The 21,665-nt window shown below is 50.6% G+C and overlaps 7 protein-coding genes, 1 non-coding gene and 1 pseudogene across 9 annotated transcripts, besides 1 other annotated feature; 5 read left to right on the plus strand and 4 right to left on the minus strand.

The window, feature by feature from the left end:
- Nucleotides 1-1,349: 1,349 nt before the first annotated feature.
- BNA7 (arylformamidase) lies at nt 1,350-1,949 on the plus strand (the record flags this gene model as incomplete). Its single annotated transcript, XM_076682378.1, has 1 exon — nt 1,350-1,949. One exon carries the CDS (start codon nt 1,350-1,352, stop codon nt 1,947-1,949), a length of 600 nt encoding a protein of 199 aa, XP_076543624.1.
- A 135-nt stretch (nt 1,950-2,084) lies between these two features.
- TRVA0_002S05512 (isovaleryl-CoA dehydrogenase) lies at nt 2,085-3,308 on the minus strand (the record flags this gene model as incomplete). The annotated part of the gene is made up of 1 exon (XM_076682379.1): nt 2,085-3,308. One exon carries the CDS (start codon nt 3,306-3,308, stop codon nt 2,085-2,087), a length of 1,224 nt encoding a protein of 407 aa, XP_076543625.1.
- Nucleotides 3,309-3,939: 631 nt separating this feature from the next.
- TRVA0_002S05534 (uncharacterized protein) lies at nt 3,940-5,604 on the plus strand (the record flags this gene model as incomplete). Its single annotated transcript, XM_076682380.1, has 1 exon — nt 3,940-5,604. The coding sequence occupies one exon, from the start codon at nt 3,940-3,942 to the stop codon at nt 5,602-5,604; it is 1,665 nt and encodes a 554-aa protein (XP_076543626.1).
- Nucleotides 5,605-6,757: 1,153 nt separating this feature from the next.
- On the minus strand, nt 6,758-7,546 carry RSR1 (Ras family GTPase RSR1; the record flags this gene model as incomplete). Its single annotated transcript, XM_076682381.1, has 1 exon — nt 6,758-7,546. The coding sequence occupies one exon, from the start codon at nt 7,544-7,546 to the stop codon at nt 6,758-6,760; it is 789 nt and encodes a 262-aa protein (XP_076543627.1).
- Nucleotides 7,547-9,148: 1,602 nt separating this feature from the next.
- TRVA0_002S05578 lies at nt 9,149-9,637 on the plus strand. The gene is made up of 2 exons (XR_013062062.1): nt 9,149-9,323; nt 9,385-9,637. It is a non-coding gene; the product is annotated as an uncharacterized misc_RNA (transcript).
- TRVA0_002S05600 (uncharacterized protein) lies at nt 9,581-11,410 on the minus strand (the record flags this gene model as incomplete). The annotated part of the gene is made up of 1 exon (XM_076682382.1): nt 9,581-11,410. The coding sequence occupies one exon, from the start codon at nt 11,408-11,410 to the stop codon at nt 9,581-9,583; it is 1,830 nt and encodes a 609-aa protein (XP_076543628.1).
- Nucleotides 11,411-13,550: 2,140 nt separating this feature from the next.
- ENP2 (ribosome biosynthesis protein ENP2) lies at nt 13,551-15,569 on the plus strand (the record flags this gene model as incomplete). Its single annotated transcript, XM_076682383.1, has 1 exon — nt 13,551-15,569. One exon carries the CDS (start codon nt 13,551-13,553, stop codon nt 15,567-15,569), a length of 2,019 nt encoding a protein of 672 aa, XP_076543629.1.
- A 657-nt stretch (nt 15,570-16,226) lies between these two features.
- PNC1 (nicotinamidase) lies at nt 16,227-16,916 on the minus strand (the record flags this gene model as incomplete). The annotated part of the gene is made up of 1 exon (XM_076682384.1): nt 16,227-16,916. The coding sequence occupies one exon, from the start codon at nt 16,914-16,916 to the stop codon at nt 16,227-16,229; it is 690 nt and encodes a 229-aa protein (XP_076543630.1).
- A 3,916-nt stretch (nt 16,917-20,832) lies between these two features.
- TRVA0_002S05666 lies at nt 20,833-21,375 on the plus strand (annotated as a pseudogene). The gene has a single exon. A coding segment is annotated over exon 1 (543 nt).
- Nucleotides 20,833-21,434: a mobile genetic element.
- The last annotated feature ends 231 nt before the right edge of the window (nt 21,435-21,665 follow it).

The following is a 21,665-nucleotide window of genomic DNA, read 5'->3' on the forward strand; positions in this document are numbered from 1 at the left end:
TAAATTGCGTTATGCGCCGTGGCGATTGTTGTAAATGCGGTGGTTGGTTGGTCCACGAGATCGCGTTAGTCCAAACTGTGACTTCAGGACAAAAAATCGTATGACTTGGGGGACCAGTCCCCCAACCCCCCCCTAGGGCTCGGCTTCGCCGAGAGATTGCTCCGTATCGCTGCTGCCGTGGTGTTCTTCAGGTGATTTGTGCATATTTTGTTTCGGGGTTACAGTAGTGAAGAGTCATTTTGTGACAAAATCTCCCAACAGCGCTAGTTTTTGTAACAGTCTGTAACCAAATGCCGGCAAAACTGACCCGGTTGTTACTGACAGTAAGGGATGCTGGTCTGTTTCTGTAACGACCTCCCAACTCTCTTTGTAATATTTGTTACAAATTTCTTCAGCTCTTACAATCCGCAATCTCACCTGTTACTAAGAATTTACAATCTGTGTCTCCGTAATTCATTGGTTGTTTCCTACAGACAACAAAAAACTATAACCAATTATGATATGCCAATCCATTTGTTAAGTGTCATAAGAGTAGCATCAGGACCGGACTCAGGGTAGAATGGAACTGAATGCTGATTTTCTTAAATCTTAATGATTCATGATATAACTGGCATTGATAGTCGACATACACTGCATCAATCAAGACTAGTCAACAGATTTCAAGTACTAGCACTTATTTGGACTAATCCTATGTCGGTGAATAAGGCAATGCTATCCCACTACAAATCTGACCTAGTGACCATCTGCTTTGCCAATTCAAGTGATATATTTATTATTTCCCTCAGAATTGCCCAATGGCTACTATGGGATATGACCCGGGTATCATTTCCAATCAATTCACCCGTAATATAGTCACTGTATTCAGATACCATAGCCAGAGGGAGTATTGATATCAGCTGCTTACCTGGTACTTTTCTATTCCTTTATAGTCCCCCAACCCTGGGGCTCCGCTTCTTCGCGGAGATCTCATATTACGGGGGTTTGGGGGCAGAGCCCCCAACTACGGGAGCTCGAGGGCTGGCCCTCGAATAACACTCAAGAGCAACAATGGGGGGACTGAAAACATATATGAATACCGGTATATATTGTAACATTTGTTACAATACCGGTAGTTCGACTGTTGACGGTTAGCATAACGGCCGGTATGCCTCCGGAGCACCACTCCCCACTATAGCCATCTCTCTATATCCTGAGAATATAGTACAGCATAGAATACAGCAAATTTGTTAGCCATGGAGGATCATATTATTGTTCACGGGTTGCATGGGCTCCAACGGATCAAAATATCCTCAAACGGGTCGAAGCATTGGGTCGTGTATATTCACGGCGGTGCCTGGAGAGACCCCAAGATGGATCTTCATGACGGAGACAACCTGCTGAAGACTATGGAAGCTCACGGGTTCTCCACAGCTGCTATGGACTACCGGCTGACGCCAGAAGTAGTTCACCCAGCCCATCTAGAAGACACCCTAGCAGGGCTAGAAGTGCTAGCCAAAAACCACGAGGTTGAATCAATAACCCTCGTCGGTCACTCCGCAGGCGCGTGTTTGGCCCTTCAATGTCTTCAGCATCCAAAAGACAATTACCCAAATGCTAAGGAAATGCTGAAAAAATGCAAATATGTGGTCGGGTGCGAGGGAATTTACGACCTGCCTGCGTTGATTGACGAAGACAAATCCTACTCTGGGTTCGTAGAAGCCGCTTTTGGCGACCAGGCGAGGTGGACGGAGCTCTCGCCAATTAACCACCCAATACCAGGCTCTGCCAACTTGGTTGTGGTCCACTCCACAGAGGACGAACTGCTGAATGAAGAGTTCCAGCCCAAGATTGCAGTGGAACGATTCACAGGTGCGGGTAAAGTCATCCGAGAGTCTGCCTCTGGCAAACACAACGACGTTCCGAAATCAGCCCAATTCTCCGAAATCGTCCTGAAGTACGCGAGTGACTAGCTGGTTAACCGAACTCGCTCCGAACTAGTTGATTGAGGTTGGCAAACTCTCTAGAGGCCAGCCCCCAGATCCCCGTGGCTTCGCTTCGCGGTGATCTCGATGAATAATGCATTGTATGTATAGTAAGTATAGAAACTACTCCCGGTATTCCTTGTTGAAAGCTCTGCCGATGACCATTCGTCGAATTTCCGAAGTTCCGGCACCAATCTCGTAAAGCTTGGCATCTCGAAGCAAACGCCCTGGAACGGTCTCGTTAACATAGCCCATGCCACCAAGGCACTGAATGGCGTCGAGACAGACCTCAGTGGCCCGCTCGGCGGCGTAGAGAATGACACCGGCACAGTCCTTGGTGTCCTTCACACCAGCATCTGCAGCCTCAGCAGCAGAGTAGAGATAGGCCCGCGAAGCAGCATACTTAGTGTACATGTCAGCCAGCTTGCCCTGGAGAAGCTGGTTGTGGGCAATGGGCTTGCCAAACTGCTTTCGCTGATGGACATATGGCAGGGTTTCGTCGAGAGCCGCCTTCATGATACCAACTGGACCCGCCGCGAGAACCAGTCGCTCGTAATCCAGACCGCTCATGAGAATGTAGACACCGCCATTGAGCTTGCCCAGAACATTCTCCTTTGGCACGAAAACGTTCTCAAATACAAGTTCACCAGTGTTGGAGCCTCGCATACCAAGCTTATCAAGCTTTCGAGAACACGAGAACCCTGGCATGCCCTTTTCCACAATGAATGCAGTAATGCCTTTGGACCCGGCATGGGGGTCGGTTTTGGCGTAAACCACCAACGTATCGGCGTCAGGACCGTTGGTGATCCACAGCTTGGTGCCGTTGAGAACGTAACCCGAGCCGTCCTCAGTAGCCTTAGCAGTAGTCTTCATGGAGACGACATCCGAGCCCGCACCGGCTTCGGACATGGCTAGGGCTCCGATCTTCTGTCCGGAAATGAGATCAGGCAGGAACTTCTCTCCCTGCTCTGGAGTAGAGTGGAGGGTCAGCTGGTTGACGCAGAGCTGAGAGTGAGCTGCATACGAGAGCGCAATTGACCCAGAGGCCCTGGACATCTCCTCCATGACGACAGAATGCGCCAGGTAGCCCAGGCCCAAGCCACCGTACTGTTCTTTGGCGGTGATTCCGAGCAGACCAGCCTCACCTAGCTTTGGCCACAGCTCGTTGGGGAAAGCATTTTCGCTGTCTGTCCTGGCCGCGACTTCTGGCGTAATTTCACGCTTGCAGAAGTCCTGCGTAGCGCTTCTCAGCTCTTCGATTTCGGCTCTGGTGGAAGAGATGAATCGTACGGCTGGGATACGAGCCTTGGGGACGGTTCGGATTGCTCGTGTGGTTAATCTGAACATGTTATATTTGAATTTCGGCTATTTTGGAGTTTGGATTTCGAATTTCGAATTAATTCAAATAATGAATTACCAATTTCGAATTTGGTGTCTCAGCGGGGTACCAAACAGGCAAAAGGCAAAAAAAATCAAAGATATATTCGAAAATCGAAAAATCAACGATAATGCGAATAGATAAGAGAAGATGCTGATGACGGACTCTCCTGGTTAAATATGCTACACGCCTGCGGAGATTGTTCGGACAAAATTCATGCACCGAGATGTTGCCGGTCAGTTGGAGAATGTGGGGTACACGGGGTTCCTCCGGGCCTTCGATCACGGCCCCACCTTGCCGATATATTTAAATCGAATTACGAGTAACAATAAACGATAATAAACGATAACCTTTGGAATCAGGATTACTATTAAACGATTTTACCATTGGATTCGGTTTATCAGATTAAATCATTACAAGCCTCGATATATTTAAAGGGGTTTTCCAGATTAAATTATTATAAACCGCGACATAAACGGGTCTTACCAGATTAAACCATAAGAACCCTGATATATTACAAGCAGGTCATACCAAATCAAACGACTAGATCAAGCCATTAGAATTTGCAAAATGAGATTCATTGTGCGCCCACTCACCCCCATGGTGCGAAGACAGCTCGTCACTGCCCGCCTGCCCATGATGCGACGGATGCTGACGACCGACGCTGAGAGACAACTCGAAGTCCTTCGAACCACTGTCGACACCACCTCGCCAGATTTCACCGAAAAGTCCAACTCCATGAAGGCCCTCATCTCCGAAATGGGGAGCCTGCACACCCGCATTGCCAGCGAAATCCCGGACAAGATCCGTGAGAAGCACCTTGCGCGAAACAAAATTCTGCCCCGAGACAGAATCGCGCGTCTCATTGATCCTGGCACCAGCTTTATGGAGTTTTCTCTGCTTGCTGGACACAAGATGTACGGCAAGGACGAGATCCGGGCCGGAGGTATCATCACCGGTATTGGTATCGTGCGAGGCGTCAAATGCCTCATCATCGCCAATGACTCCACCGTAAAGGGCGGAACTTATTACCCAATTACCGTCAGAAAGCACCTGCGAGCCCAGGAGATTGCCATGGAGAACCGCTTGCCCTGTCTGTACCTCTCAGACTCCGGTGGAGCCAACCTCCCCCACCAGGCCGACGTTTTCCCATCCCACAACCACTTTGGTCGCATCTTCTTCCAGCAGAGCCGCATGTCCTCTCAGGGGATCCCGCAGCTCGCATTGGTTCTGGGTCCTTGTACCGCCGGTGGAGCCTACGTCCCAGCCATGAGTGATGAGGCCATTATCGTCAAGAAGACAGGCCACATCTTCCTGGCGGGTCCTCCGCTTGTAAAGGCGGCCACTGGTGAGGTGGTCTCTGCGGAGGAGCTTGGTGGTGGTGAGATGCACTCCACCGTGAGTGGAGTCGTCGACTATGCCGTAGATTCTGAGGAGGAAGGTATTGCCCTTCTTCGACAGTGCGTGGGCAACTTGGGTGTCCAATCCCTTCCTCCATCCACTGAGAAGAAGAAGATCGAGGAGCCGCTGTATAGCCCTGAGGAGCTCAATGGCATTGTCGGGACCAACCTCAAGGTTGGCTACGACGTTCGTGAAGTCATTGCGCGAATTGTAGACGGATCTCGCATGAGCGAGTTCAAGAAGAACTATGGAACTACGCTGGTGTGCGGGTGGTCTGAGATCTGGGGCCACAAGGTGGGCATTCTGGCCAACAATGGCCCACTATTCAGCGAGGCTGCTCTGAAGGGCGCCCACTTCATCCAGCTGTGCAAGCAGAGGAACATCCCGCTTGTCTTCCTGCAGAATATTTCTGGGTTCATGGTCGGCTCGGAGGCCGAGCGAGGCGGCATTGCTAAGAACGGTGCCAAATTGGTCAATGCTGTCGTTGGCGCCGGCGTAGAGAAGTACACTGTCATCATTGGTGGTTCTTACGGTGCTGGTAACTACGGTATGTGCGGCAGAGCCTACGAGCCGCGATTCCTGTGGACGTGGCCAAACTCCAAGACCGGTGTTATGGGCCCTGAGCAGCTGACGCAGGTCATGTCGTCTGTGGGCTCCAAGTCTGGCAATGCCGAGCTCCAGGAGCGTGTCGAGAGCGAGACTGAGGTCAAGTACGGCTCGGCCAGGCTGTGGGACGACGGTGTCATCCGACCACAGGATACTAGAAACTATCTTGGCCGAGCGCTTGATATCAGCAGGGGCCAGAACAACACGGCTCGGGCTCCTTCACAGGAGGAGACCGGCTTTGGCATTTGGAGAATGTAACCTCTCCGACCTATCTAATAATAAAATTATATTTCAATTGTTGCGACTTCGCTTAGACTGACTATTCAGCCTTGCTGCTTGTGTTCCTGGGGGGCCAGCCCCCCAGACCCCCTTACCTCCGCTCCGCGGAGAGCTCAGAAAGTCAATTGCTTACACCACCAAAGTACAATTCACCTTCTTTCTCGCTTTCCTGAAGGCCAGCCCCTCAGGCCCCGCGGAGAGCACGGGCGCTCAAAAAAAGCCCCTCCGGTGCCCCCCTCGGAGAGTTCGAGGGACAATTGCAGTTCATACGGCCCTAAAGGCTCCGGTACTCCTCGCGGAGAGTTCGAGGGGTCAATTGCAGTGTTTGGCAAAAATCCTCCAGTATCTCTCTGCAGAGAGTTCGGGGGGTTCAATTGGTATGTGTAAAGCCCTCCAGCGCCCACTTCAATCGATAATACTAGCAAGCGATTGGATATATAAAACACGTCTTGACGCCTGTGATCGGTTTATTATATGCTCCTTATAACTAAGATTAACTATAGATTTTTGGCTAGGATCAGATCCTAATCAAAATGTTTTTCTTAGCATGCGATGCTGATAGTGTCGGAGATGGTGCGCGAGGGGACAGTGTCTATACTTTGCCAACATAAGACGTCAATAATAAAAGATCCTGAGCGCCTCTCAGGGTATTACGTGAAAAGCTTGTAACGAGACTGCTGTTTGATGACGAGTACAAGGAAGCCTGCTAAGATAAAAAAGGCTGAAAGGAGCAAAAATACTGTACCCGGTCAAGGACAATTGAGCGGTACCGAAAAACCATGTTAGGGTGTGAAAAATCCTCTACAGGTAATCACTTCAGAAATCTTTAATTTCTAACTCTATGGGAGATAATGGGCTAATTCATTTCTCTATGATGGCAATATATGCTACCAATACATAAATAATAATCTTGATTAAACTTCGTTGCCTAGGGCGGAGGTACATGAGGTCTCTAATGTGTGGTGTTTGAATACTTAAATGGTGGATCCTACTTTACAATGGAGATCTACAAAATTGAAGAGTTTACCTATAAATACGTAATATCATTACTCAAGGGCTGATGAGCGTGAGTCAGGTTAGTATACTTAAAAAGGTCATGAAGGGTCGTAACAAATAAAATAAAGCGTAGTGGTCACATAATGGTACACTCCCTGTCGTCGCGGGCCATTTGTAGACGCGACTGCTTCGCTTTCAGCAGCTTAGCCTTGGAAATTGTGTGGTGTACCAATTGAGGACCTGGAGCCACTGGCGGTGGAGTTGTCGGCTCGTTCTGGTGATCATGAGATGAGAAGGTAGAAGACTCGGAAAGGTGTCGCCAGAATTTGCCTTTGCGGCTTGAACCGCTATTACGCTTTGAATGATGGCTCAGGCGGCTCGCATCTTCGGGAGACAGGCTTGGGGAGCCATACGCAGAGTCGCGGCGCATGATTTGCCGCACGAGGTCAGTGAACACTTCGTCAATATTGGATCGGTACTTGGCCGAGGTCTCGTAAAAAGGCATCTTGCCCCAGGATTCGGCGACTTCGACTCCTCGCTCGGGCGAAATGACGCGTTCTGACTCGAGATCGCACTTGTTGGCTACCAGCACCATTGGCACGGAAGACGAGTCTTTGATGCGCAACACCTGCTCTCGCAGCTCCAGCAATTCAAGCAGTGAGTCTTCATTCGCAACACTATAGACGAAGATGAATCCCTCGCCATTTTTGATGTAGAGTTCGCGCATGGCGGTGAACTGTTCGACGCCCGCGGTGTCGAGAATCTCCAGTGTGCACGATCTACCGTCTACCCAAGTATTCTTTCGATATGAGTCTTCAATTGTTGGGTCGTAGGTCTCGGTGAATTGATTTTGCACGTACTGGACTGTGACTGAGGACTTGCCCACTCCTCCAGCGCCTAGCACTACCACCTGGTATTCTCTCATTCTTATATTTTGTGGGTTCTTTTTGAGGAATAGTGGTATCAAATAAATAGATCAGAGAATATAAATTGTTTAGCCTGGAATTTCGTTAAATTGGTTTGTTTATACGTTGGATAGGGGAAAATCGAATAATTGGTTGCAGGAGGGTGACATGCTGTATATATAATGCATCGCATATGTGTATATCGGGGAAGCGATCGAGGGCGTGAATTATTTACACCTTCCTCCTTCTGTGTACCCGGCAATACCAAATTCCTGGGTTGCTTACTGCATCTCGACGCACGATAGCAGGTGGATGTTCCATCGCCAGGAGGCAAGGGATAAGACAGGTGTAAGGACCAGGGCGCCTCCCCCTCCCCAGATTTTCACTGAGAGTGATCTATCCCACCCGTACTACCGCTATGCAAGTGCCTAGCTGCCCGCACAGGCCCCTGTCTGAGGAATGCAGATACATCTGGTGACGATGAGATTCCACCAACGGCTGGAAAGAGCTGGAATGTGTAACAATAAAAACATCTACAGCCAAGCACATGACCTATGGGCCGAGAGCCAGTTATCTCTTCGTATCTGTTGTATGGTTGTTATTCCAAAATCCATACAAAGTTACCAAAACTATTTAGCAACAATTGGCTGAAATATTGTTGCGATATTACACAATGGCTGGACGGCAGATCCATCTCAATCAAAAGCTGCCCTCACGTGCATATCGGCGACAGGAGACCAGGGTTGTCCGCAATATATGCAAAGAATCGCCCCAAATTAAAGTACCTGTCGACCGTATGCGCCTTGACCGGAAGCTTGCAATCTTGTAACGAAACCCAGCTTTGTTACAGCTGATGTGTAATATATGATAGTAAATATCAATGTTTATTTTTCGTTCCCCGGCTGTGAAACAGTGTCTCATCGCATGGCCTAAACGGGGCAAAATCAAAATATTTAATAATAAAAATTCATATTATCTCAACATGGCGCGGGAGTACCGTACCTTCGGAGCCCTTCTCTGTACCGTGCCGCAAAAGCTCAGTCAACCCTGGTTAACGCATCCACGGTACATGCAACCCCTACGCGTCCTGCAAAAGACAGGTAAGCTACATATGTGTACTGTTCTACTGGACAACCTGGCAGTGTACTGCATACAAAGCACGGTACAATACTTGGCCCTCGTAGCAATACGTTAACTGCAATAGCAATACGCAGCTCCTTGAAACAGGCGAGGGCGGTTGTACTGCGAGATCTCGGCTGCACGGAAAATCGGATCGATCCGATGTATCGCCTCGATGAAGACTACGTATTGATTTGCGGCTCTTGGCAGCACAGCGTGAGGTACCGAAGAGCGAATGCACGCAAGTGTCTAGTTTGACAATGTCTTGACTTACAGGTAACGGTTGTCAACGACAACTGGCTTATTACGCGTCCTCATGCTTTTAGTCTATTTTGTATAGAGTACAGTGTAGCATATGTCGTCCTCCTGTACTCTCAAACATATGCTTTTATCCTACATATGTAGCGTCTTTGTCGTCTTTCATGTACTCTTAAGCTGTTGCTTTATATAGCATACATATGTAGCATCTTTGTATACCCAAGTCTCGTCCTCTGGCGCTATACTGTAGCGGAGCAACGCGATCCCATGTGTAACCAATTGCTATATCAATTGCTATATCTATTTTTTTTGTCATCTTATCTGAATCTATTTTACTGATAATAATACGTTAATATCATAACAGGCTTCCCATATGATCCCCTGAGATGAAGTTTTGTCAATTAAATCTTACAACTAACAGTAAGTGCGTTATGTAATAGGAGACAATATGCACAATCAACTAACAGTACGGTACAAACAGTTAAATCAAATAGAGCTAAATCCAGGAGAGAGAAATGAATATCTACAGCCAACTATTGATAAATCCATGAAAGAGAAATGAATATGCACAACCAATCACAACTAACGATCGTCGAGAAATGAAAACGTACAACCAATTGAAGTAATTATACAATTGCAATGGGACAAAATAAAATAGTTAAATAAGACTTAATAAGTTACTCAGCGCTGACATGGTGTCCGGCTTGTATACTCTGTGACAGTGTCTGCTTGTTAGTTCTACCACGAGGCTTCTCCTTATCGCCTCGCACGTCGCTCGTATGGCCAACGACAACCCGCTTTTCGGCCGGCGAGGCCGACGAGCCAGGCTGCGGCTCTCCCTCTGCCGACTGCTCCTTACCGTCCTTTGACTCGCCGTCCGAAGACTTCTCGCCCTCTTCCTCTTCCGAACCCTTCTTCTTCTTCTGCATGGCCATCATGGTCGGCTCGTCGCCGAATCGCCCGTCCGTCACAGTGAGATGGTTCCGCTTGTTGCCGCCAGCCTCGGTCATGTCGCCAGACTCAACCTTCCACTCAGCAGGACGCGCCGCCTGGGCACACTTCTCGCAATGGTCGACAAAGTGCTTCGGCGAAGGGAACATTTTCTGGCACACGCGACACCAGCCGCTGTCGCTCTGCTTAAACTGAACGTAGTGTACGAGCCGCAGGTGCCGCTTCAGCACGTCCAGTCGGTTGAACGCGCCGCCGTTGCGGTGGCACGTCGGATCCGTCTCCCAGTACGGGCAGTGGAACGTCGGCTTCTGGTGTGACCGCAGGTGTCGTCGCTGGTCGCTGAGCCGTGCAAACGACCAGTGGCACCCCTCAATGCCGCACGCGTACGGCCGCTCGGTCGAGACGGGGCCTCGCGCCGCAGACGCCGACCCGCCGGCATCGCCCGCGGCATCGCTCTTGCGCTTCTTGGCCGGGCGCTTCTTGTCGTCGTCGTCGCGCCCGTGCTTAAGCCCCGCAGCCGCAGCCGCAGCGGCGGCAGCCGCGGCTGCTGCGGCTGCGGCTTCGTAGTTGTACCCACCGCCGTTGTTAGAGCCTCCCTCGCCCGAGGATGACGAACCGCCGTAGCCCGGATAGTAGTAGTTCTGGTTGTACTGGTACGGGTTGGCAGCAGCCGCAGCTGCCGCAGCAGCTGCGGCGGCCGCCTGCTGTGGGCCCATGTTGGAGTACATCTGCTGGTAGTACTGTACGAGCGCGTCAGCGTAGGCCGGGTACTGCTGCTGGTAGTACTGGTAAATCTGGTACTGGTATTGCTGCTGCAACTGCTGGTGCTGCTGCTGCGCAGTCAGGTTAGCCTTGGACGATGGCGGTGGTGGTGGTGGCGGTGGAAGAACTTTCTTGCCCTTTTCGCCCTTGCCGTCGCCGTCGCCTTCCTTCTTCTTGCCTCCTTCTTCGTCTTCCTCCTCCTCGCCTTCAGCAGATGGCATTGGAATTGGCGGCGGTGGCGGAGGCGGTAGGCTTATGCCGTCGCCCTGGGGAGGAGGCGGTGGGTAGTAACCGTAGGAGAAGGGAGGGGGGATAGGCGGCTGCTTGCGCCCCTTGGCGTCAACTTCCTTCGACGCGCTCAGCAGGTTGGCAATTGACGGTCTTCGCTCATCGTCGTCGTCCTCCTTCTTGTCTTCCTCTTCCTTTTTGTCGTCTTCCTCTTCTTCGTCGTTGTCTTCGTCTTCGTCGTCATCTTCATCGGCCGCACGAGCCTCAGACCCTGCGGCGTCTTCCTCAGCCACATCAGATGCGGCGGCTTCGTCGCCTGCGCCCGCGACATCACCTGACTCTTCGTCGGCCGGCGCCGCAAGTGGTGCGGAGACTTCCCCCTCGCCTGCGCCCGCGGCGTCTTCTCCCAGGACGGCGGCTGCCGCCGCTTCTGCCGCGGCGGCAGCGACTGATGGGCTGTCCAACGCCTGCTCCTCGTCCTGAGGCACAGTGGAGACGGTCTTCTCGGTCTTGACGGAAGGAGCCTCTTGCTCCGGCGCCTTGTTCTCGCTGGCGGCTGGTGGCATACTTCCCTTATAATACTCTCTCGAGAGGGCCTTTAAATGGAACGCGAACTAATAATGGGCTCGCCAATTACACAGAACCAATAACGGAGGTCTCAATGTCAATTAACACAGATGAACTACGAGCATCCACCTGCGAATTCACTGCTTTCCTTTTCGAATTCAGACACGAAATGGAAAAAGAAGAAGAACAGAATGGAAGAGAGAAAGAGAAAAGGAGGCGCCGCAGGTCAGCCCTTTTTTTCCCGCCGCGGAGCCGCGCGTTATCCCCTCCCTTTTCCTGCCTGTTTCGGAGCGCCACCTCCCATGCGGCTACCGCCGCTTTGCCTGCGCACGCGGTATGATGTGGGGACAAACCCTTGCCCTGAGGGCTGGTGCGCGCGCCGCGCAGGCTTGTGCCGCAGAGCGCCGCCTCCGAAGCGGCGAAGGCGGCGGAAGCCGCTGCTCCCGAGCCGGCCTTTCTCCGCCGCGCCCCCGCTTACCCGTCCACCCGGCCCCCGGGAATCGATCAAAGAAATAAAATCTAATAAGCTGGGGGCATATGTCTATTAATAAACTGTGTTCATTTGGTTGGATTTTCCCCGGTTTATTCTACTGGTAGTACTCTGGTTATACGGCAGTTGTAGTGGGTGAGGCTCTTGTGGCGCGCCCCAGGGGGTGGTGTGGTGTAGTGTTGCATTATGCATAATAAATGTGAATGTAGAATGTGATAGGTGGTGCATAGCTAGACCCGCTTGACCCGGTACTGTAGTACGATAGCCAACTGGGCCCGTATAGTGTGCTGCATACTATTCTAGAGGATTGTGGAATGATCAGTATTCCATGTTAGCAGAGCGACTGACTCTTGCCTGTTATATCTCCTGTAACTCCGCGTTATATACCAGCTGCTTCGATTGACTTGGGGGCCAGCCCCCAAACCCCCGTAGCTCCGCTTCGCGGAGGTTTCTGTAGTGGCCAATGAACCTCCGCGAGCTTGGGGGGACTGGTCCTTTCATTAATATCCTGTACTTCAATTGACTTGGGCATTGTTTACTTGCGGCTAGTTTGGGATATCACTTTCCACTCTGGTAATACCGCTGGTACTGTACTATGTTGTACTATAGTACTACGTGCATGGTTTCCTTCTGTATAGCCATAATCACCGTCTAAGTGAATATACCAAGTTAATGGGCCGAACATGGTATACCAGACAGTTTCTTCAGAGATCAGGTCTAATGTTGTGTTCGTAGTACTACCTAGGTACAATAGCACAGCAGGTATTTTTGAGAGCGTAAGTCGTACACGACTCCGGGAAACTGCCGGGTAGTATTACTCAGTCTATGAAGTCTCCGGCTCAATCAAGAAGTATTAGCCAGGCAACTATTGTTTATATAACTGTTATTCCATCTTATGAATAGAGCCATATTTCGGAAAATCAATCGGCCATGAATTACCAGTTACCTCCATGTTAATCATTTTCAACTCGTTCGTCTCAAACGAACAACTGATGCTGATAGTGTTAGAGATGCTTCCTAATATATCCACCTATTACTAAGCTTCAATTCCAATAAGTACAGGGTATCATGCGAAAATTAATGATTCTCCGCGAAGCGGAGCTACGGGGGTTTGGGGGCTGGCCCCCAAGTCAATTGAAGCAGTACTCATGGAGGGCTGGATCCAGTTGATCAGATATTAAAAATACAGTAACTAGTTACCGTAATAGGAAATAAAATTTTTGGTTTGTGTTGCGACAATTTATCTGGTAGTTGGTGTTACGAGAATTGTAGGCGGATGTTACGACAGTTTGTTACGGATATTTTGCTAATGTTGCAAGTGGTAACAACAGTGTTACAAAATTTTGTTACAGCTTCGCTGAAGGTCGGGAAAAACCTCCGCATAGCGGAGCCCCAGGGGGGCTTGGGGGGACTGGTCCCCCCAATTAACCAAAGCAAACTCGTTAGGGCAAATGAGGTTATAAAAATATAAAATATTAACGAATTACAACTCACCAAAAGGCTACAATTACAAAGGTTTGGAGAGGTCGACGGATAGTTAATGTGTGGCGCGGCTGAAACTTTTCACTCCGAAATTTTTTTTTTCTTATCGCAGATCAAATCAAATCACCAACTACCAAAAAGCATAGAAATAGGCATAGAAGAACGAGATGGTTCTGAAGTCGACTTCGGGTACTGATGTATCTGTGTACCAAGTAGCCGGCACGAATGCGTCGCGGGTGATTCCAGACTGGCTTGCTCGAAAGAGGAAGCGGTCTCTTAAGCAGGACGCTGAGTATGCCAACCGGATCGAGGTGATCCAGGAGTTTGAGTTCCGAGAGGCCTCGAACCGCATAAAAGTGACTCGAGATGGCCAGTTCTGCATGGCGACCGGTGTGTATAAGCCCCAGATCCACGTCTACGACTTTCAGCACCTGTCGAAGAAGTTTGAGCGGCACACTGATGCTGAGAACATTGATTTCGTGCTCATCTCAGACGACTGGACCAAGTCGGTGCACCTCCAGAGCAACCGAGTTGTTGAATTCCACGCCCAGGGAGGCATCCACACGCGGTCGCGGATCCCCAAGGAAGGGCGTGCTTTGAGTTATAACTCGCAGAACTGTGATATGTACATTGCTGCGTCGAGTAGCGAGCTATACCGGCTCAATATCGACCAGGGGCGCTTCATGGCCCCATTTGAGCTCGCAAGCGAGGGAGCTAACTGTCTGGACATCAATTCATGTCATGGGCTTGTCTCCTGCGGCATGGAGGACGGCACTGTAGAGTTCTGGGACCCGAGAGCCCGGAGAAGAGCTGCGCAGATCTCTTCTTCTGGAAACGGTGGCATTGGAGGAGGCATTACAGCTGTGTCGTACAAGCCAGGAGATGCACTGTCGTTTGCTGTGGGCACCCACGAAGGCGAGACGCTTCTGTATGACCTCCGATCCCCAGCGCCTCTGCTTCGCAAGGACCAGGGCTACGGGTTCCCTGTGCACAGCATCCGGTGGATAGACACTCAGGGAGCTCCTAACAAGATTCTGTCGGCGGATAAGAAGATTGTCAAGATCTGGGATGCCGCCAACGGCGACCCCTATGCTTCTTGCCAGCCATCCGTAGACATCAACGACGTGGCTCTTGTTCCAGACAGTGGCATGATCATGCTAGCCAACGAAGGCCAGCCGATGCACATGTACTTCTTGCCGTCAATTGCGCCGGCCCCGAAGTGGTGCCATTACCTGGATAACATCACGGAGGAGATGGAGGAGTCTTCTGGGCAGGGGGCTGTGTATCAGAACCTCAAGTTCGTCACGAGGCGTGAACTCCAGCAGCTCAATCTGGAAGACAAGATCGGTACTAACCTCGTGGTCAGCGCGATGCACGGTTACTTCATTGATGCTGATCTGTACGATAAGGCGCGAAGCATTGCGAACCCATACGCGTACCGCGAGGACCGAGAGCGCGAGATCAAGAAGCGCATTGAAAAGGAGCGCGAGTCGCGAATCCGAACCAGCGGGGCTGTCTCCAAGAAGGCTGCTCTCAACCAGGGTCTGGTTTCGGAGCTTGCTCGGGACAAGAAGAGCGCAGCTGAGATCATTGCTGACGACCGATTCAAGGCGGTCTTTGAGAACCCAGAGTTTGCTATCGACGAGACGAGCCGCGAGTACCGTCTTATCAAGCCTACTCAGTCTACTGAGAAGGCTGAGGCAGGCGATTACAAGTCGCAGCTTACTGCCGTTGATCTAGAGAACGAGAGCGCAGAGTCTTCGTCCTCTTCGTCGGAAGAGTCTGAATCGGAGCCGGAGAGCTTAGATGAGGAGGCGAGCGAGCGAAGGAAGAAGCTGGTGGAGCGCAGGGCCGCCCAGGAAGCGCGCCGACAGAGGCAGTTGGAGGTCAAACAGAAGCAGGTGCCAGCTATGACTGCTGTGCGGTCAAAGGTCCAGGTAGGCGGAGAGACATTTGGCGATCAGGTGAAGGAGAGTTCGACCAAGGAGGAGCTAGAAGAGCGGCATAGGGCCACTGTCAGGAAGACTGCCCAGGGCGAGGTCGAAATGTCGTTTGTGCCCAAGTCCACCAAGGACAAGAAGCAGAAGGCTGTCAAGCCTGCGGAAGACAACGTGGACAGCGGTCGAAAGAGGCAGCGGCACGAGGGCCGTCGAAAGGCCAGCAAAAACGCCTTCCGAGGGATGTAAAGCATTTTATTTATTTACCCATATTCATACTATTCTATTCTCTATCATTAGTAGTTCCTAGCGGCATCAATTGGCGGTATTAGTGTTCGATTACTTAGCACCCCATTAGCGGTGTTAGTGACCGATTACCTAGCATCCTCAATTACGGTATTATTTACCAAATTACCTACCCACCATCAATTAGCGGAATAGTGACCTAGAACCATTAATTATTAGCGACAAGCGCATAATACTATCGCCTGGTACTCCAATGATTTTTTGCTAGAACCGTAGGTGAGCTGGCCGAATTAATAGAGATAATCCATTTTTAACAACTTAACAAATGGTATATGGCTACCTGGCTCATCCTGGGAAGACGGAAAGAACCCACGGGATATGCGTGGAATGTGCGGAGCAGATTGTGGTTATTCGAGGGCTAGCTCTCGAGCTCCCGTAGCTCCGCTTCGCGGAGAGATTGAAGACCGTCATGGTACAAAGTGGAGTAAAAGCCATGAAGGATTACAATAGAACCGAATTCAACTAAGGATACCGTTAACAAGTCATGTACATTCACTAAGTCGAAACTAGGGAAAGCCGTAACTGGATCCAATAAACCTAGGGAAAAGCCATAAACGAGTATCCACCAAAAACTAGGAAGCAAAACGGGGGTCAGCAAAACTAGTGATGGCTGTTGATGATGGAAGAGCTATCGACAATCGACACACCCGCACTCTCCAGCTTCTCCATTGTCGCGCCAGTAGCGCTCTCGCGGACGGCATACGTCGCGTCAGAGATGACCTTTGTCGCATAGCCGTACTTCACCGCATCGACTGCGGTATGGTAAACACAGAAATCGAGCGCGAGGCCTCCAATGTATACGTCAGTGACTCCCGCAGCGCGCAGGATTTTGTCGAGGTCAGTCTTGGCGCTGCCCCAGACGTCTTCGAACCCGGAATAAAACTCCCGGTCACACTGCTCGCCTTTGTGCACCCACGCGTCCATTTTGCGCTTGTTCAGAGTGTCAGGAACTTCCGCACCATGCGTGCCCTGGACGCAGTGCTTTGGCCATACCGTCTGCTGGGTCGACTGCTCAGGGCTTTCGGGGTTTTTGAACGTTACCGTGTCAAACGGCCGTACCGCTGGTGTCCCCTCAGCAGAACAATTCGCAGCAAACGAGCAGTGGTTGTCCGGATGAAAGTCCATGGTGCCAACTGTGACTGCCCAGCTGTCGAGTTCCAACAGCCGGTTGAGCACGGGGATAACTCGCCTGCCATTGGGCACGGCTAGCGATCCGTGAGGTGGAAGGAAGTCCTCCTGTACGTCCACGACTATCAAAGCAGCCCGGCATTCTTTAGCTCCGTTGCTCATTGCTCTCAATGTCGAACATTTGGTGGTATGGTTGTAACGGTTCCCGGTCCTCGTAAGTATGTACGTGTTGGTTACAGCCGCGCGCCAAGGACCCATCCTGAGCCGCAACGTGCGGCTGGGACCGTATCTACATATAAGCCTTGCGAAAGACATATCGGATGGAAGTTATCAAGGCTCCCATATATGCTTCGATAATATTAGTAGGAACGTCTTTATCAGCTCACATCTAGTTGATTCTTTAGTCTGCTCAAACCGCGATCCCATCCGGTAGTGGTGAATCCCTGGTATATGTTCGAAGGTTATCTTCAGCAGCTGTTGGTAATAGGACCGTGCATAGCCAAAATCTTTTCTTAACTTTTGTCCTCGCTGGTACCATGGTTAGTGCAAAATGAAATTAAATTGACTATAATGCTTCTCCATTCATTCAGCGCGAGCTATTCTGATATAACCAGGTAAATACATTAAAAAGCATAAGAAAGGTGACCACGGCTCGCATTTATAGTACAAATGATGACTATTTCAATTGAATAGTTACCAACTCTCGATTGAAAATTTGAATACCTGACACTGCACTAAAGGCAACGATGTTAAAAACTTGTGCTATGTGACCGAAGGCTTACCAGGCACTTACAGACGCCGTCAGTTATCATATGCTCTCGTACAAATAGAGCACCATCTGCCGTGACAAAAGAGACTACAATAGTACATCCCTGTGTAATAATACAACTCTTGATCGAAGTCCGTTGCTTAGGGAGATGGAGGACTAATTTAAGTCCGGTACCAGTATCAGTACAAGAGGCTTGAAAGAAACTATAGCAAATACTCAGGCATAAGGTAAATATCTTCAGTAGACTACCAACAGCCTTCTTGACTTATAATACAATGTAATAGATTAAAAGTCCGCTGATACCAATATCCCATTAGGGGTGTGGCGGCTCGTTCCTGGACGATTCTTCTAGCATTGGCGACGGAATCTCCCTTGGAAACGTCTCATGCTGACAGCTTCTTCTCGGTTTAATTCAGCTAGTGAATCTGTGTAATGAAGAGCTAAATTTGACCTTCCGAGCCGTAGTAGTGATGTTACCACTTTGGCTAAAGTGGCACAAGATGCAATTGTACGTTGAAATTAGGATAGCGCGAATCGAGATTGTGTCAGTAAGAATAGGAAGTGAAGCGATAACAGAGCCCTAGCCAAGGCGCTAACTTTAGAGAAGCAAAGCCCAGTGAGGGACGAGTCGCCCTGATGCCCCTGCCCGCAGCTAACGCCGAAAATGACCAACAAGCCTAGAGCTACCTCAAGAGCAATATATCTTCAGCTATTTGAGGAAAGAGACCGAGTCGTCGAGAACAGAGACCCCCTCGAGCCAAGGAAGTGATTACCATCACTGACACGGCAGCTAAGGCGATTGTCGCTAAAGCAGCCACTCGAACGGGGAACAACAACCTGAAGATCCACGTGGTCGAAGGTGCCAAGGAGAGTGACCTCGAGAAGGGTCTTGAGGTCTGCAAGGATCGATTCAAGCAAATGGACGTTTCGCCGTGGTTCTTGGCAGTCGTCCCACGAGTCCCCACCAAGCTCACGATGGAACAACTCCGTGAGGAAATTGAAGAATAAAACCGTTAAGTTGGCCAGTGATCCCGTCAATATGACCTTCAACAGCGACTCAAAACGCAGTGCAACGAACAGCCAAGGTATTCTTCAAAACTGCCGAGAATTATGCCTACTTCAAGCGCCATCACATTTGTGTCCATGATCGCATCCATGCCCCGAGGGAGCGACCGTCTCCTAGCCAGGAGGACACGGCCACCAGTGGCCAAAAGGAACATCAGGGGGGGAAGGGGGGGGGGCAGGAGCCCAAGGACCAGGGCGAGGCCCAGGGTGAGGGTGAGGGCCAATCCCCTATAGAGAGTGAAACAGAGACGGAAGAATCGCATCAATGAAGACTGTGATTCCTTCCGACTTCTGTATGCATCAATTGAACTGTGGTCGCTATCCGATCGCCATGGAGAAGCCTGGAAACGTCTACTGCGGAAGTGGTACTCTTCTTCAGGAGGCGCAGAGGGGAGAGTACGAGCACCCGACCTGAGCCGCCTACCGCGTTCAAGTGGCGGAGGGCAAGGCATGGCGAGCAGTGACGTACATCAGAAAGAAATTCGCACACATTCACAGCGTCGAGGTGGTGCCCGAGGTGTGCGAGGGAGATGTTGTGATGGTGACGCTTGACGAGATGCTTTTGATAAATGTTTATTATCAGCCGACAGACGACGAAGGAGGCGCGTTACGGCGCATGGGAACATGGACGAGGCTCCGCACAGGGCGCCGAGCGATCATGGCAGGCAACTTTGATACCCACCATCGATCTTGGGAGCCGGACACACGGGCTGTCCGCGACCAGAGAGAAGAAGAAGAAGAGCTAATTGAGTGGATGACGGACCTCGGAATGGTGTTGATGAGCAATCCGGGTGTTGCGACGTTTAAGCGAGGAGACCAGTCAGTGATTGACCATCTATGGGCTAGCACGACGCTGACTAGTCGCATCATCCACCGGTACTTAACGCGCATCGAACAAGAACAGCTCTCGGATCACTACTTGCAAGAGTGGACGGTCCATCGCTCAGTCTTGGGGCCTGTGGAATCGCGAAAGGAGATATTCAAGGCCCCTGGTCCGGACAGGATACCTGTCCGGGCGATACAGACGACCTGGGAAGTAGACAAATTCAGAACTGACTTGAGACAGCTCTTCAAAGAGTGCATCTGCTTCGGCTACCAATCAAGGTGCTGGAGATACTGCAACACCGTCGTGCTTCCCAAGCCAGGCAAACCTGACTATTCTGAGGTCCGGGTCTATCGGCCCATCGCGATGCTGAACACTATGGGAAAGGTGCTAGAAAGGTTATCCACAAGCGGTTGGTCCGACAGCCATGTGCCGTCGAACTAGTTTAAAGGATGGAACCGATACGCGGCAACTGACGCCGTCCTCAAGCTGGTCCAATATGTCATTGTTGGCCAAACCTCACGTCAGCCATGATGATCGACATTAAGAGAGCCTTCGATAATGTCCAAAAAGAAACCTTGATGAAGCAACACGGGGCCATTGACGTGCCAGTGGCTGCTATAAGTTGGGTGTATCACTTTCTAAGTGAGCGCCGCACCACTTTAATAGCGTATGGGAAACGAGACCAAAGTCAGCCAGTAAGTACTGAAATCCCGCAAGGGTCACCTATCTCTCCATTACCCTTCTTACTGTATACGAGTCATCTGTACCGTGAGGTAAAGCAAATGAAGGAACAGGCCGTGGGGTTCATTGACGATGTCACAGTGTATGTCTAAGGCAAGGACCCAAAGCACAATGCCGAGACACTTACTAGCACACTCAAGGTCTGTGATGATTGAGCTAAGTGCAATTACACGGCCCTCGACTATGAGGAAAAAGCTTGGTTTTATGCACTTTACCCAAACGCAGAAGGCACCGGAAGGGGCCCGCCGTCTACCAGACGGAAGCGAATGCCAGGCCTCTGAAGAGGTCAAACTATTGGGCATCTGGCTAGACCGAAAGCTTAAGTTCGGACCGCACATAGAACGCATGACCGAAGGCGGAGCAGACTTTGGGCCAAATGTGGCGATTAGGCGGATGCTTCCGCGGAGTCCCCGGCTCGAGTATGCGACAGCTCTACATGAGTTGCGGTCGCTCAGTAATGGAGTAGGGCTTTGAAATCTGGAGCGACGCCTGTAACGGTGCTCAGAGGAAAGAGCTATAAACACTTGAGAACAGAGCGGTGCGACGGATCATAGGCGCAGTCCGTTCCACGCCACAGCTGGTTTTACACATTGAGAGTGGATCATGCCTATTGAGCATAGGCAGACGCAACTGAGGCAGCTCAAAGCTGCTAGAATCATTTATCGCATGGCAGCTGACAACCCCCTAAGTCAGCTAGGGAGAGCCTACTGCCACCCACCCAAATCGCCGGTAAAGTGGGTGGTAAAGAGCTTGGACTCGACGCGATAGATCCTTGGCCGGACATACCGCGGCGACCCCCGCCGTGGGATGAGAAGACAGACCAAGACAGGGTGGGCTCCGCAAACCGTGAGGCCCACCAGTCGCTGCGGAGCCAAATCCGCCAGGCGGCTCTCCAGCAATGGCAGGAGGACGCCGACCGAGCGGTCACAGGGAAATGGCTCAATCAAGTTGCGTCAACAAAATGCGCCATCAAGCTGCGTGCTTTGCAGCTGGCCAAGTACTTATTGGGTAGCTGTTGCTACGTACTGAGCCGGCTGGTTCAATTTCGTTCAGGACACGCGCTAATAGGCGACTGGTTTCGCCGGTTTCCATGTGAAAGGGGCCCAGATCTTTCGCGAGTGTGGCCATTTGGAAACACTCCATCACGTCCCGGCACGAAAGAAGAACATAAAAGAATTACCCAATACCTCAAAGAGGGCTGTCGCCCAAGAAAGGACTGACCAGCTAGTGCACTCCGTCAATCACAGAGTTGAAGGATGCCCGGTTTTTAATCTCCTAGGAGAACTGGATCCTCGGGGTTAACCAATCCTCACGACGCAAATGCGGTACAGTAATGGGACCCAATTGATTTGGAACGATTTTTTTTTGTATTTGGAAAGATCATATGTACAAATATTTTAGTGTCCTGGCCTCGGCCACAACATGGCGCGAATAGATTATTATTATTATTTACTATTAAAATACCGGTTGAATTGAATTGAATTATCTATTTTTAAGTCTATGTGGTCTT

This window comes from Trichomonascus vanleenenianus (genome assembly GCF_965637985.1).
Source record: "Trichomonascus vanleenenianus strain CLIB 3782 genome assembly, contig: TRVA0_002S, whole genome shotgun sequence".
In the NCBI taxonomy this organism is placed as follows: domain Eukaryota; kingdom Fungi; phylum Ascomycota; class Dipodascomycetes; order Dipodascales; family Trichomonascaceae; genus Blastobotrys; species Blastobotrys vanleenenianus.